The 14076-nt window shown below is 39.1% G+C and overlaps 2 protein-coding genes across 6 annotated transcripts in view; one reads left to right on the top strand and one right to left on the bottom strand.

Moving 5' to 3' along the window:
- The window catches only part of arf1 (ADP-ribosylation factor 1), a 29160-nt gene extending 19052 nt beyond the window's left edge, over positions 1–10108 (top strand). For all 4 annotated transcript variants that reach the window (XM_069922131.1, XM_069922130.1, XM_069922132.1 and 1 more), the window contains exons 2-5: positions 3272–3463; positions 6671–6781; positions 7869–7993; positions 8539–10108. In XM_069922131.1, the coding sequence (XP_069778232.1) occupies positions 3316–3463; positions 6671–6781; positions 7869–7993; positions 8539–8700 (546 nt within the window). In that variant the 5' untranslated portion in view covers positions 3272–3315 and the 3' untranslated portion in view covers positions 8701–10108. The remainder of the gene's footprint in view (positions 1–3271; positions 3464–6670; positions 6782–7868; positions 7994–8538) is intronic.
- A 248-nt stretch (positions 10109–10356) lies between these two features.
- c2h1orf35 (chromosome 2 C1orf35 homolog) overlaps positions 10357–14076 on the bottom strand; it is a 36684-nt gene continuing 32964 nt past the window's right edge. The window contains exons 6-9 of one of the 2 annotated variants that reach the window (XM_069922133.1): positions 13567–13649; positions 13138–13254; positions 10810–10834; positions 10357–10557 (exon numbers count right to left, since the gene is read on the bottom strand). In XM_069922133.1, the coding sequence (XP_069778234.1) occupies positions 10504–10557; positions 10810–10834; positions 13138–13254; positions 13567–13649 (279 nt within the window). In that variant the 3' untranslated portion in view covers positions 10357–10503. The remainder of the gene's footprint in view (positions 10558–10809; positions 10835–13137; positions 13255–13566; positions 13650–14076) is intronic. The other variant, XM_069922134.1, reaches the window with a different exon arrangement.

Raw genomic sequence — 14076 nt, 5'->3', positions numbered from 1 at the left:
TCACATTTTGTTAGCTTCCAAAAGATCACCCCCAAGACATCTTCAAGATAGAAATACTCAACCCTTGTAACTTCTATGAAGCAGACCTTTGTAGTGTTTTCACTTTTGTACTTTTGAATCCACACATTTTATTCACATGCTGTTTTTTTTTTACCATGATTGCAATGTTTTCCTATAGCCAAGCTGTCATACTTCAGGCAGATTAAAATGTGAAATCTATTGAATATAGATGCACAATCTAATATATTCCTGTTGATAGTGTACACTGCAGGTTTCTCTCAGTCTGCAGAGTGCATGAATAAATGTTTCAAAAATTGTCCTTCAGTTTGAGCTCCTCATGAAGGATTATTTGACTTGTTTAATTTAGTAATTCCTCAAATTTTTAAGTTGCCTTTTAATTTACCCCATTCTCCATGTTGAAAAATATCTCAATTATGATGATGAGCATTACTGCAACCTCGGACTAAATAATTTTGGACAAATTAACATGTATTTTTTTAAATTAAGATATTCATCATGTTAACAGGCCCTTCTGGCCTACAAGCCCATGCCACCCATTCCTGTACTATTTGAAAGGTTGGAGGAAACCCACACAGATATGAACTCCTTATAGTCAGCCCTGGATTCTGCCTCTAACTTGAGGCAGAAACACAACCATGGGGATATTCAGTATTAAACCCACTCTTTACTATAATATTAGGCAAACATTTTGGTATAATGAATACTTGATGAAGACCCAAAGGATATTTGTTCCACAGATGATGTGGAAATACTTTCCCTTGGGTTCTTATATTGATGTATTGTGTCGCCACTAGAATGTAATTGAAGCCTATAATATTTAGTCTGTGAACTGTAAAGAATACCCTGCTATGTAACTTCAGAATTGAACAATTTATGATTTAGGAATTAGTGTGAATTCATCGCAGCCATAGATCTGCTATTAATCCCAGTTACCATTGGGACAAAAAAGCTGATGAATGGATAACTAGCATTTTCCATAGAGGGATAAATGGAGCATCAATGTTCCAAGGTGCTTCAGACGTTTTAACATTCTCTAAGGATATATTAGGATGGATGAATAAAACTTGCAGTGTTTTGAGATAATGGTTTATTGAGCCTGGAGTGTAACCAACTGGAGGTATGGCAGTCAGAATACGATATAAAGCAGGATTTGCGAAACAGATGTAAGCCTGGTGGAAGTTTGAGATGAGATGGTTGGGGTGACAAAAGGCTTTAAGTTTGAGGAGAGGGGATTTGATGTTTTGGGCTGGAAGATAATGTAGAGCTAGTGAAAGATGAGCAGGATTTGGGGCCATTTTCATAGTGGAGGAAAGTTATTATTTTCTTCAAATAGTTGTACTACACAAGGTGCAAAATGACTTGTGCCTCAAAGATGATAGTTGTTGGTCACATCCCCAGAAAACTCCAGGAGTTTTTCCGGGCAATGTGCTTAGCCTAACTTTCAACAGTTTTTTTGTGATCTTTTCTCCATCGTGACCAAGCCACTGGCAGGTAAATTTCAAGTAACATTTTGTCCTGCACAAGTGTCTGACAGCCTACCCTTGATATTCAACAGCATTACATAAGCACCCATAATCAAGATCTTTGGTATCACCTTTGACCTAAAACTGAACTAATTTGCCACAGAATATAATTGAAAGGCCAAATGAGGGACTGGGCATCTTGCAGAAACTGATATTTCAAAGCTATTCCATATCTACTCTCCACTCTTCTGAGTGAATGTGGCTCCAGTAATGCTCAGAAAAAATAATTGTCTTGGATAAAGCAGTGCAAATTTCAGTAAATGATTGCTTTGTACAGCATCTTTAATTTTTTTTTAGTGATTTCCTGCTGTGAACCTGTAGCCTGCAATATTTGCAGACAATGAGGTTTGGTTATTTCTTGTAATTTTGTATTAATGTACTTTGTGACAATGCTTGCTTCTTGCTGTTCAGCAAGGGAGCAGTTTTCAGACCTTTCCAAACCACTGGACTGTGAAATTTAAGTAGGGGAAATAAACAACAAATAGGAAATGTAATCAGGGCGAGCAGCCATGATTAGAGTACTGCTGACATCTTCTTGCGCACATTTGAAATGTATTCCTTGATGTGGCTCTTGTTTCTGCTGACAGGTTGAAGTTGGGATCAGTTTAAATCCGTCACTGGATGTTACTAGTAGTTCTCAACCTGGCACTCTTATGAATTGTGTTCAAATAAGGTGTTTTGTTCATTTACAGGAATGAAGTTACGCTGGATTTGATTCAGGAATGCAGAACTTGAGACCCAAGACTGGTGGGATCTAAATTATCTGCCACAATAAATATTTACAGCACCACTGTGCTCCCAACACAGCCTTCAAACTAGAAAATTCCAACACCTGTTGTGGGATGCAGTTAACCGTAACTACTTGTAGTTAATTGTTCATCTAAATTAATAACCAGAGGGTTATTAACTCTGCCTGCGACATCACAGGCACCAGACTTCACCCCATCGAGGACCTCTACATGAGGCAGTCTTAAAAAAGCAGCCTCTATCCTCAAAAACCCCCACCTCCCAGGCCACGCCCTCTTCACTCTGCTACCATCAGGCAAAATTTACAGGTGCCTAAAGCTGAGCACTCAGCGGCACAAGGACAGCTTCTTCCCCGCTGTCATCAGATTCCTGAATAATTAATGCACCAAAGATACTGCCTTATTGTGCACTATGAATGTTATTTTGTTTTTATAATCTGTACACTTGCACAAAGAAGCTGCCCAAAAACACTGAATTTCATGACTTGTTCATGACAATGAATTCTGATTCTCTTAGTTGACCATATTGACATCCTGGAGGAAGTGCAATAGAAAAGCAATCATCTTGTTCTTGAAATGTCTTAACTGGATATGACATTAAACCACAACATCGCCCTGCAGAGATCTATCAACCTGCACCCAAAAGATGTGCAGGTGGTGGGTAATTGGCCACTGTAAATTTCTCCTAGAGTGCAAATGAGTGGGAGAGACTACAGGGGGCGTTTGTAGGTATGAAGGGAAATTAGATTGGGCTAAGATGGAGGTTTAAAACAAAAGATAGTACCTGATGATTGGTGTGGGGTTGGTTCCATTCAGTACAACAATGACTGAAGATTGAGTAGGTAAATTGAAGCTACATCCCACAACATGTGTTGGAATTTTCTAGTTTGAAGGATGTATTGGCAAATGGTGTTCGCAAATATTTTTTGTGGCATGGATCTTTTATTTTTCTAGAGCCTGACTTGATTTATTTTCTTTCAGATAAATATTTGTATCCTGGGTGTGTCCAATCAAATACTGCTAAAATGGGGATGGCATTAAGCACTTTATTAAAGTCCATGTTTGGAAAAAGAGAAATGCGCATTCTCATGGTGGGCCTGGATGCAGCTGGCAAGACCACCATTTTATACAAGCTTAAATTGGGTGAAATTGTTACCACTATTCCCACTATAGGTGAGTCATTTGAATTTGCTTCTCTATGACATGATATACTGGAGATGTAATGACTTAAGTGGAATTGCAGAAATTGCAAATACTGGACCAATAAAATTAAAAACAGCAGCAGGTTATTAAGAAGCCAAATGGAATGTTGGCCTTCATCGCTAGAGGAATTGAATTCAGGAGTAGGGAGGTAATGTTGCAACTGTATAAGGTACTGGTGAGACCGCACCTGGAGTACTGTGTCCAGTTCTGGTCTCCATATTTGAGGAAGGATATACTGGCTTTGGAGACGGTCCAGAGGAGGTTTACTCGATTGATCCCTGGGATGAAGGGGTTAACTTATCAGGAAAGATTAAATCGTCTAGGATTGTATTCGCTCGAGTTCAGAAGAATGAGAGGAGATCTTATAGAAACGTATAGGATTATGAAGGGTATGGATAGGATAGATGTAGGAAGGTTTTTTGAGCTGGCCGGGGAAACTAAAACGAGAGGACACAGTCTCAAGATTAGGGGAGTAGATTTAGGACAGAGATGAGGAAAAATAGTTTTTCTCAGAGAGTAGTGAATGTTTGGAATTCTCTAACCAGGGAAGTGGTTGAGGCTGCCTCATTAAACATATTTAAAATTCGGTTAGATAAATTTTTACATGAGAGATGAATTAGGGGATATGGGGAGAAGGCAGGTAGGTGGAGTTAGGTCATAAGTTAGATCAGCCATGATCGTATTGAATGGTGGAGCAGGCTCGATGGGCCATTTTGGCCTACTCCTGTTCCTACTTCCTATGTTCCTATGTAACCTCTAGGAAGAAGTGAACATAACATGGTTGAACTTCATTTCAAATTTGAAAAGGAAAAAATTTTATTGGATGTATCAATTTTTCAGTGGAATAAAGGAAATTACAGTGGTATGAGAAAGGAACTGGCTTAAGTCGACTGGAAAAGCAAAGTAGTCAGAGGAATAGAGCAGGATTGGAAGATATTTTTGCAAGTAATAAAAAGCATGCAGGTTAGATATATTCCAAGGAAATTTGTCAAAGGAAGTATGGTACCATTGTTGTAAACAAAAGAGATGAAGGCTAAGATGAAAGCAAAGGGGAGGACATACAAGGAAGTTAGAATTAGTGGGAAATCAGAGGACTGGGAATCCTTTAGAAACTTACAGAAAGAGACAAAGAAAGTCATTAGGAAAGATGAGTTATGAAAGGAGATTTGCAAACAATATAAAAGATACTAAGGTTTTTTAAATATATAAAGAATAAAAGAGAGATGTGTTGACATATAACCAATAGAAAACAATGCTGGGGAAATTATGGGTTATAGAGATGGCAGAGAAACTAAATCATTATTTTAAGACAGTCTTCACTGTGGAAGACATTAGTAGTATCCCTGACAAACAGAGGCTTCAGGGAGTAGAGTTATATACAGTTAAGATTACTAGAGAAATTGTACTAAGCCTATTATTAGTCTGTCATCAGTGGTTGGGAAGATATTAAGAATCGATCTTCAAGGATGAGATTATGAAATACCTTGAATTGCATGATAGGATAGGTCCAAGTCAGCATGGTTTTTTAAAGGGTAGATCCTGCCTGACCATTCTTTTAAGAAATCTCAAGTAGGATAGACAAAGGGGAGGCTGTGGATGTTGTATATTTGGATTTTCAAAAGGCTTTTGATAAGGTGCTGCATGTTAAGCTGCTTAATAAAATGAGGGCCCATGGAATTACAGAGACGTTATTTGGATAGAAAATTGGCTGATAGGCAGGAAGCCAGGGGTTGAATTTAAGGGATCCCGTTTAGGATGGCTGCCTATACCCAGCGGTGTTTCGCAGGGGTTGGTCTTGGGGCCGCTGCTATTTATAATTTATATTAATGATTTAGATTATGGAATGAATAGTTTTGTGGTCAAATTTGCAGATGACACCAAGACAGGTGGAAGAGCAGGAAGTGTTGAAGAAACCGTAAAGTTGCAGAAGGATACAGACAGGTTAGGAGACTGAGCAAAAATATAGTAGTTGAGATAAAACTTTGAGAAATGTACAGTTCTGCATTTTGGCAGTGGAAATAAACAGTTCTATTTGGAAGGGAGAAAATTCAAATCTTGGAATTGCAAAAGAACCTGGGCATCATGTTTTAAAAAAAAAAAAAAAAATTTAATGACCAGGTGGAATTGGTAGTGAAGAAAGCGAATGCTCTGTTGGCTTTCATTTCAAGAGGAATAGTGTACAAGAGTAAAGAGGTGTTGATGAGGCTCTATGGGGCACTGGTGAGACCTCATTTGGAGTACTGTGTGCCATTTTGAGCCCCACAGATGTGATGTTGTTGGAGAGGGTGCAGAGATTTGCTAGGATGATTCCTGGAATACAAGGTCTAACGTGTGAGGAACTTTTGGCAGCTCTTGGATTGTATTCATTGAAGTATATAAGAATGAGAGGATCTCATAGAGACATTTTGGGTTTTGACAGAGTGAATGTAGATGTTTCCCTTGGTGGGTGAATCAAGGACAAAGGGGGTCACAGTCTTAAAATTAGAGGTTATCCATTTAAAACAGATGAGGACAAACTTCTATAGTCAGAGGGTCATGGATTTGTGGAACTCACTGCCGCATACTGCCGGAGGCCAGATCATTGGGAGATGTTAAACAGGAAATTGATAATTATCTCATTAGTATGGGTATCAAGGGATATGGGGAAAAGGCTGGAAATTGGAACTAGGTGTGAGGAGAGTTCAGCTTAGTGCAGAGTCATGGAACAGTCTCTGGGCCCAGTGGCCTGCTTCTTTTCCTTTATCTTGGGATCTTGTAGAACATAAAAATCTGTAGAAACCATGGTTGAAGTTAAAACACAAAGCTGGAGAAACTCAGCAGGTCAAGCAGTGTCATAACTGATTTTTCAGGCTCAAGCCCTTCATCGAGGTTATGGAAAAATATCAGCAGGTGTCCGAACAAGAGAGGGGGAGGAAAGTAGTGGTTCCAAAGGCAGGTGGTAAGGGGAGGGAGGAGATAGCAGCGATCAAGGGGAGGAGGATTCGCTTGGTTTATATTTAAAAAAAGGGAGGACTGGAAAGAGATTTCCAGCACTTGCAACAGGATTCCACCTCCAGACACATCTTCCACTCCTTCCCCCCCCCCCCCCCCCCCATCTAGGACATTACTCGTGGTATCATAAAGTTGCTGATAATGGTATATTCAACAGATGTATTATAATCCCTTTTTATTTCTTAGGTTTCAATGTTGAAACTGTGGAATACAAGAGCATTAGTTTTACTGTATGGGATGTGGGTGGACAGGACAAAATCCGTCCACTTTGGCGCCATTACTTTCAGAACACACAAGGTGAGTGCAGGCTGGTTTTTTTTTGTCCAATCTTTTCCTTTGGGGGTGGGAGGGGGGATGGAAGTGGGATTTAACTAAGACAGCTTCTTGGGATCCAGGATGAATTTACTCCATTCTGGTTCAAAGGGTCTTCCAACCTTTGGAGCAAGATGTTTGGGTAGATTGCGAGGTAGTATTCTCTTTTTTGCCAAAATGTGGACTTGAATTACCTCAGTACAATACAGAATTTTCCTCCACTTGGTACAGTTGAGAACCAGAGATTCCAAGAAGTCGTTAGGGATGTTTTAAAGAGGCTGTGAGAGCAGTAAGAACATATTTGAACCTTCTGTCCATTCGGCAATCTCTTAACATACCAGAACTAGGAATGATGCTTATACTTTTGAAAGTCTGGTATCAGGATACCAAACATGATAGATATCTAAGGATGGTAACTGAGTACAATGAGGGCTTCAGAGCTGAGAATGTTAGCCTGGGAGAGGACAACTAACATTGGTTTGGTGTTTCTTCTAGTGGATTTTATGAACGAGACTTTTGTTAATGATACGTTCAGAAGTCATTGATCCAGCATATTAATTAAACTTACCAAAGACCCAGATCAGTTTTGAAATGGGTGCTAACATCTCGCTACTCTTCACATTGACCATTAACAAACCAAGGTTCTGGATGTCTCTTATCATTAGCCTAACCTCCAACTATAACCATCATTAAATAGTGCTTTCTTCATTTTCTCTCTCTGAACAGTTACAGGATTTTGATATCTATTTACCCCTCCCCCCCCAAAAAAATCCCTTCATGTATCAAAATGGATACTGGTTTCTCAGGGCTATAACCTAACCCCCTCTTCTGGTAATGTATGAATGCCCCATGAAGAAGCCAGAGATTTGAAAGTATGAAGGCATGTCCACTACTTTTCAGCTGAGATTTTCTCATTATGTTGCTAAATATCCAGTGGTCCTATGGAGCTAAGTAGTCACTGGGGCACGACCCCATAATGGCCTGTACAGGGGAGTAATATTATGACAAATGGAAAACGTTTGGGGGTGAAAAACCATTTTCTCGTCACATTCTTCTTGTTGCTGGGTTCCAGGTTTGATTTTTGTGGTTGACAGTAATGACAGGGAGAGAGTGAACGAAGCTAAGGATGAACTGATGAGAATGCTTGCTGAAGATGAGCTTCGAGATGCTGTGTTGCTACTTTTTGCAAATAAACAGGTGAGCAAATAGCTGTAAATATACTTATAGGATAATCGCAGCTCTTAATCATTGGATAAGGTCCCACCGTCCATATAAATTCATCCATAGTAGATGTCTCCTCCATGTCTAGGTTGAATGAAGGCTTAGCATGAGCATGCTGGCTGGATTTTTGTGGTATTTGTCTCATTTTCTGTTGGTTAGTATACCTGTCATGGTTACATTTTTTATTGTAATGGTTGAGATGAATGTCTCCTTGTTAAAACACTTCAATATAACAAGTCGGTTGCTGGTGCATTTCCATGATTGGCATAGCAGTGCCTTTACAGCGCCAGCGAACGGGTCCACTGTACATTCTCCCCGTGTTTGCGTGGGTTCCCCCCCCCGTTCGAAATGTACGGGATTGCAGGTTAATTGGGTGTAAATTGCATGGACTCGATATGTTGTGTCTAGGTTAAATAAAATTTTAAAAATTAAAATTCACTTCCAAATAGGAATCGGTGATAAGGGTGAGCCTGGAACTAAATGTGGTGCTGTTTCCAATTGCTTTTTTTTTCCTTTCTTAGGATCTGCCTAATGCAATGAATGCTGCAGAGATCACTGATAAGCTGGGTCTGCACGCACTCCGACAGAGGACCTGGTTTATTCAGGCAACCTGCGCAACCAGCGGTGATGGCCTATATGAAGGTCTGGACTGGTTGTCAAATCAGCTCAAAAATAACAAATAATTTCCTCTTTCCTGCCCACTGTCCTCCCACCTTCCCCTTATTTCTGCTTCATTATGTTGTATGGCAACTGCTACTTTGTGATATTGGGTGCCAGGAACCTGCTTCATTACATCTGATCACTAGAACTATAAATAACAGCATAGTGTATGGATGAGAAGTACAGACTTGAAAGCAAATGTAATTTCCTATTTAAAATGTGTATATATAGTCCCTTTTTGTAACGAGGCAGTTTCCTGCTACTCCTATGCAATAGTTACCCCATGATTCTTTGTTTTCCCTTAAGGTTTAAATTGACTTGTATAAATTTAGTTAGGAAAGGGACAAACAGCTGGGAATTGGGAGTTGTATGCACTCCCAACAGGACAATGCACAAAAGCCTCATAACAGATTTGTTATACTCCCTCTGAAATGAGGCTTTCCTGCAGTTTGGGGTATGGATTTTGATGGAGGGAGGGAACTTACAACACCTTTTTTTTCTGCTTGCTTCCCTCATTGCCCAAAGCTGGGATTTCAGCAGTGAAGGAATGTTTTTGGTTTTAAAACTGCCGACACACACTTCAATGATTTTGGGTTCAGATTCTCTTGCACGAGTCAGTCTCAATTTATAGCTTACTCAAGTATCCCTGTCCTAGACCTATCCGGGCTAGAAGTGAAGTTCAGAATAAAAAAAATTGTAATCTACTGTTGCCTTTTTGAATAATTTAATGTCCACTCAAGTGGCTTAATTTAAAATGGATCAAAGTGATTAAATTATCTTAGCGAAGACCTGAAGGTTTTAACATCTAGGAATTCCTGTTAAAGAGCTTTATACCATTGGGGAAGAGAAAATTAGTGGTTACTGGAAGTGGCAAGAATTCCCAATTTAAATTGCCTGTTTGAATCTTGTGCTGACTGACTTTATTCCTTGTCGCTCACCCCATACCAACACAGTAAACTGATCACAGCATGCAGGCACTGTTGGGTCAGATGAGAAGTTTTCTTTTGGCTTTGTGTTAGCTTGATGTATAGCAGGGAGCAATGTCAATTAATGCACCCAAGCCTTTTATTCCTCTTTGCTTTTCCCAACATGTGAAACTACATGTACAAGTCATTCCATTTTTGGTGTTGTGCAGGACATTGTATTGCCATCATTTCCAATTCCCTTTTCTTCCAAATCATCCTCCCTGTAGAACTCATCTGATGACAAATACTGCAAGGACTTGATTCGCCAATTGAAGCTTTTAAAACAGAGGCTGAGAAGCTAGACAGTGAATACTTGGGGGGTCTGATCAAAATGGGTTATTTGTGTGAAGTTAATCCTTTCATTACAGACACTACTAATCAATTGTTTTGTATAAGGTTCAATTTGCATTTGACAAACAAGCACTGTAATTAAAAGCTGTTAGAATAAAATCTAAAGATTCCTGAACTTGATGCATGCCCTTGTTGCAGTTTTTAATGCATATGATCTGGGTTTCAGATTTAGATTTAAATTTAATTATGTCATAGCACACTAATATTTAAGTTATGCTGATATCAGAGCACAAATCAGCACTTTTTATTGGTCTTGGGAATCTGTATTTGAAGTTGACAAGTACATTCAGAAAATTCATCAGATGCTACTCACTGTATGTAGGTCACAGCCTGTAAATTTGTTGGTAATAAATCTGGAGGAAATTGGTTCAACATTTTATTTAACATATAGTAAAAGAATTAATGAGCATTTACATATTAGGCACTAAATCTGTACATTCATCAGACCAAGTAGTGACAGGTAATGGCTGTCCCTCCTCTGCAGCAGGAGAAACTTGGGGCTGCTGCTCTTTAAGGGATTAGCCTCCTTTTATGTTCATGGCTACTATGCCAGCTGCCACAAACCTGCAATAAATTGCAAACTCTTAAGATGACTGCTGAGTAAAGATTTTTAACAAAATTCACATTGCTAAATTCTAAAACAATAGGACTTCCTGTGAAACCTTATGACTATATATCCTGTTTCTTCTCCCTCAACTATTATTATTAACTGTTCAAGTCACTAATTCTCAATTTGTGGAATAATTCTGCTGAGAAGCTGTCCTCGATACTGCAAGTTCAGCCCATAGATCAGGCGAGGTTATACTGCCCAGTTACCTCATGCTCCGAATGATGATGTCTTCTGGAAATAGTAAAAATATTAAAGCAAATTAACAGTCCATACATTGACATTTACATTTTCCCCACAGCTTTTGCCAATTTAAGGGTGCATTCAAATGTAAAGCCAGCAGATTCTAAATACCAGTGTAGATAGAACTTGTGAAGCTTTAGCCAAATTTATACAAAAATGTTTTTTTTTGTTGCTACTATTAAATACTTAACTGAATCAGTTTCTATCAATTATGGTCAACTGTTGGTCCAGATTATGGCATTGCATTTTTTTAAAAACTATTAAAACTATACATTTCTAAAAACAATTTTGCTTGAAGTTAATACAGTTCAAAGTAGGTTGCATAAAAGCTATTGGATTAAATTGATTTTTCTAAAGTGAGAAATATCTGTACAAAATGTTGAATATTCTTCTATAGCTTTTTTTTAACCATGAACTGCAACACCCCCTGTTCTACACTGTTGAATAAGTGCATATTATTTAAGTCGTCCATAGTACATGGACAAACATCAGGTCAAAGAGTTTACTCCTAGCACTAGCTGTACTTCTGAAAAATCACATGTGCCGATTGGCTAGACAACAATATAGGGTGAAATTTTTTAAAATTTGTATGTTTGCAAACATTTAAGCATCTTCCACCCCAAGATGACTTGTTATATTAGGTATCATTTAGGTGGATAACCATCCATCTTCCAAGAATTACTTAAATTCCTATGAATCCTATTCCATACAATCCTTTTCATCCATTATCCCACTCTGCCAAGAATTTTATTGTATACAGGTGTCCAATTTCTATTATTCTATAATATTCCCAACCCACAAATTTGGTCTAGCCCATGGTACCAAATACCATAGTATTTTCTGTCCAAAATATATAAAAATGCAGTTCTTCAGCCAAATTTTCAATTTCTTGCTGCCTTGGTATTCTTTTCTAAAACAATTTGAAATTGTTTGCATTAAAAGTTCTCTTCAATTGCTGCATTTCTTTAATGCTCTTTTTCAAATTGGCATTTATCTTTTCATTGAACCGGTTATTTCCTTGCATCTTCCCAACAATTAGAATGCAGATGCTGGAAAGATTGTGCATTAAACAGCATCTGTGGAGGCCAAGGGATGTTTGATGCTTTGGGACAGCATGAAGGAAAGATAGAGCTTAACTTGTACAGCACAGTTGCATTTGCATGCCGTTTGGCCTATAATATGCTGACCAATATAAACTTTACCCAGACATTCATGTGCCCATCTAAGGGTCTAAATTATGTCCCTATTGTACCAACCTCTTCTGGAAATGCATCCCAGTGCATCATTTAATATTATACACCACTCTTTTAAAAAAAAAAATACTGGTGATATCTTAACTAAATTTTCCTTCACAATCCTTAAACTGATGTCCTTGGTATTAGTCACTGCCACCCTGGGAAAAGACACTGACTGTCCACCCTTATCTATTTAACCATAAGCCATAGGAGCTGACTTAAGCAATTTGACCATCGGGTCTGTCCAGCCAGTGCAACATTGCTGATTTACTTAACCCAGTTACTTAGCCTCCACATCTGTCTGTGGCAACCAATTCCACAGATTCTGGATGTGAAATTCCTTGTGTGCTAAAGGGACAATTTTGTATTCTGAGACTGTGCCCTCCGTTCCCAAACTCCCCAACCATAGGGAACATCCACTCTGTCCAGTTCTTTCAGAATTCAATAGGTCCCTCCTAAACTCCAGCAAGTAAGAGTCCTAGAGCCAACTGCACCTTATACCCTTATTAAGTCACTTCTCTTCTTCCATGGCTCCAAAGGGAAACCCGAACTCACTCAACCTTTCAAGATTCCTTTAATGTCATGTAATATACAAAATTGCCTACTGCCGTCCATGGATTTGCCTCCACTGCTCCTGCAGCTGCACAGACTACTCTTCGCTCCATCATCAACCCAAGCTCCAGATCTAAACCTCTGACTTACAAGATGTTCTCCAACCCAGGCAGCATGCTGGTAAATCTGTACCCTTTCTAATTTTCCACATACTTCCTATAATGAGGCAACCAGACCTGAACTCAAAATCTGGTTGCACCACCTTTAGATTTGCAGAACTACCTCGAGGCTTTTGAACAATTCCCCCCCACCACCACCATGAAGACCAGCACACCATACACCACTTCACTATCAACTTGCGTGGCAGATTGCCAGTTTTGGGGGGGGGGGGGGGAGTAGAAGGAGAGGAGGCACTTCAAATTGATTATCCTTGTAGTCCAAGGATGCTGTAAGATGCACGCAGCTTCCCTGTCTGCTCCATTACCTAGCACCTTCCCTATTAATTACCTTCCTTGACGGTTTGTCTTCGGTGATGATGATTTTGCTTGCTTCTTATGTTTCTTCTTGTGCTTCTTCTTTTCCTTTTTGTGTTTTTTCTCTTTGTGTCGCTTTTGACCTGTTGACCTAGTGAGGGAAGGGCAGACGTTACAGAACTGTTCAACCAGAATCCATCAGACGTTGATGAGAAATCATTTCCACTCTTCGAACAAATTGTCTGGCAAGTCTTTTAGAAAAAGCAGAGCTTTTGCTTTCCCAACAAAATAGTGATTCCTCTGCATTTCAACAGCATGCAGATTTCTGCAGGTTGAATAGAAGATTCCTTAGCTCTCTTCCAGCAAAAAACTAATGGCCTTTTTCCAACATCAGAAACTGGGGTATAGGGCAAATTACACAATGATAATGAGCAAAAGTCGTTGGATATTCCTGTCCTCTCACCTCTGTGTTTCCAATTCTCCACACTCCTGCTCTCGTTTTCGCTTCTGATTCATTGACTTGACAGCTTCACTGCTTTTGTGGTGCTGTAACAGAAGTAGAAAGGACATGGATACTGAAGAGAAACAGAAACCTGGGAATACGGGTTGCTCAACATTAGAACAGGTAAGCAACAAATAAATTCATACAATTGCATGGAAGGGGCAATAAGAAGAGTGGGTATTCAAAGAGTGAGGAAGAGTTATCAAGAGTGTCACAGAGAAAATTATTCTTCTGGATGAGAACTGGAAAATGTATCTGGAAGTGGCATGGTGGTGAAATAATATGGAACCTGATTAGGAAAGTAACTGCTGCCAGCTTTTACCCTGCTCCTACTTTCACACAATTCATGCTAAGTCATCACCTTTATTATTTGTACCATGCTCGCACGTTAAAGATGAGATACCATTTCTCCAGACCATGGAGCATATTTACATAAATATAAATTAGAATAGAAGTTAAACACATTTAAAC

This window comes from Narcine bancroftii, chromosome 2, assembly GCF_036971445.1.
Source record: "Narcine bancroftii isolate sNarBan1 chromosome 2, sNarBan1.hap1, whole genome shotgun sequence".
NCBI lineage: Eukaryota > Metazoa > Chordata > Chondrichthyes > Torpediniformes > Narcinidae > Narcine > Narcine bancroftii.
Note: the sequence above shows the minus strand (reverse complement) of the source record. Positions and strands in the feature narration are given on the sequence as shown.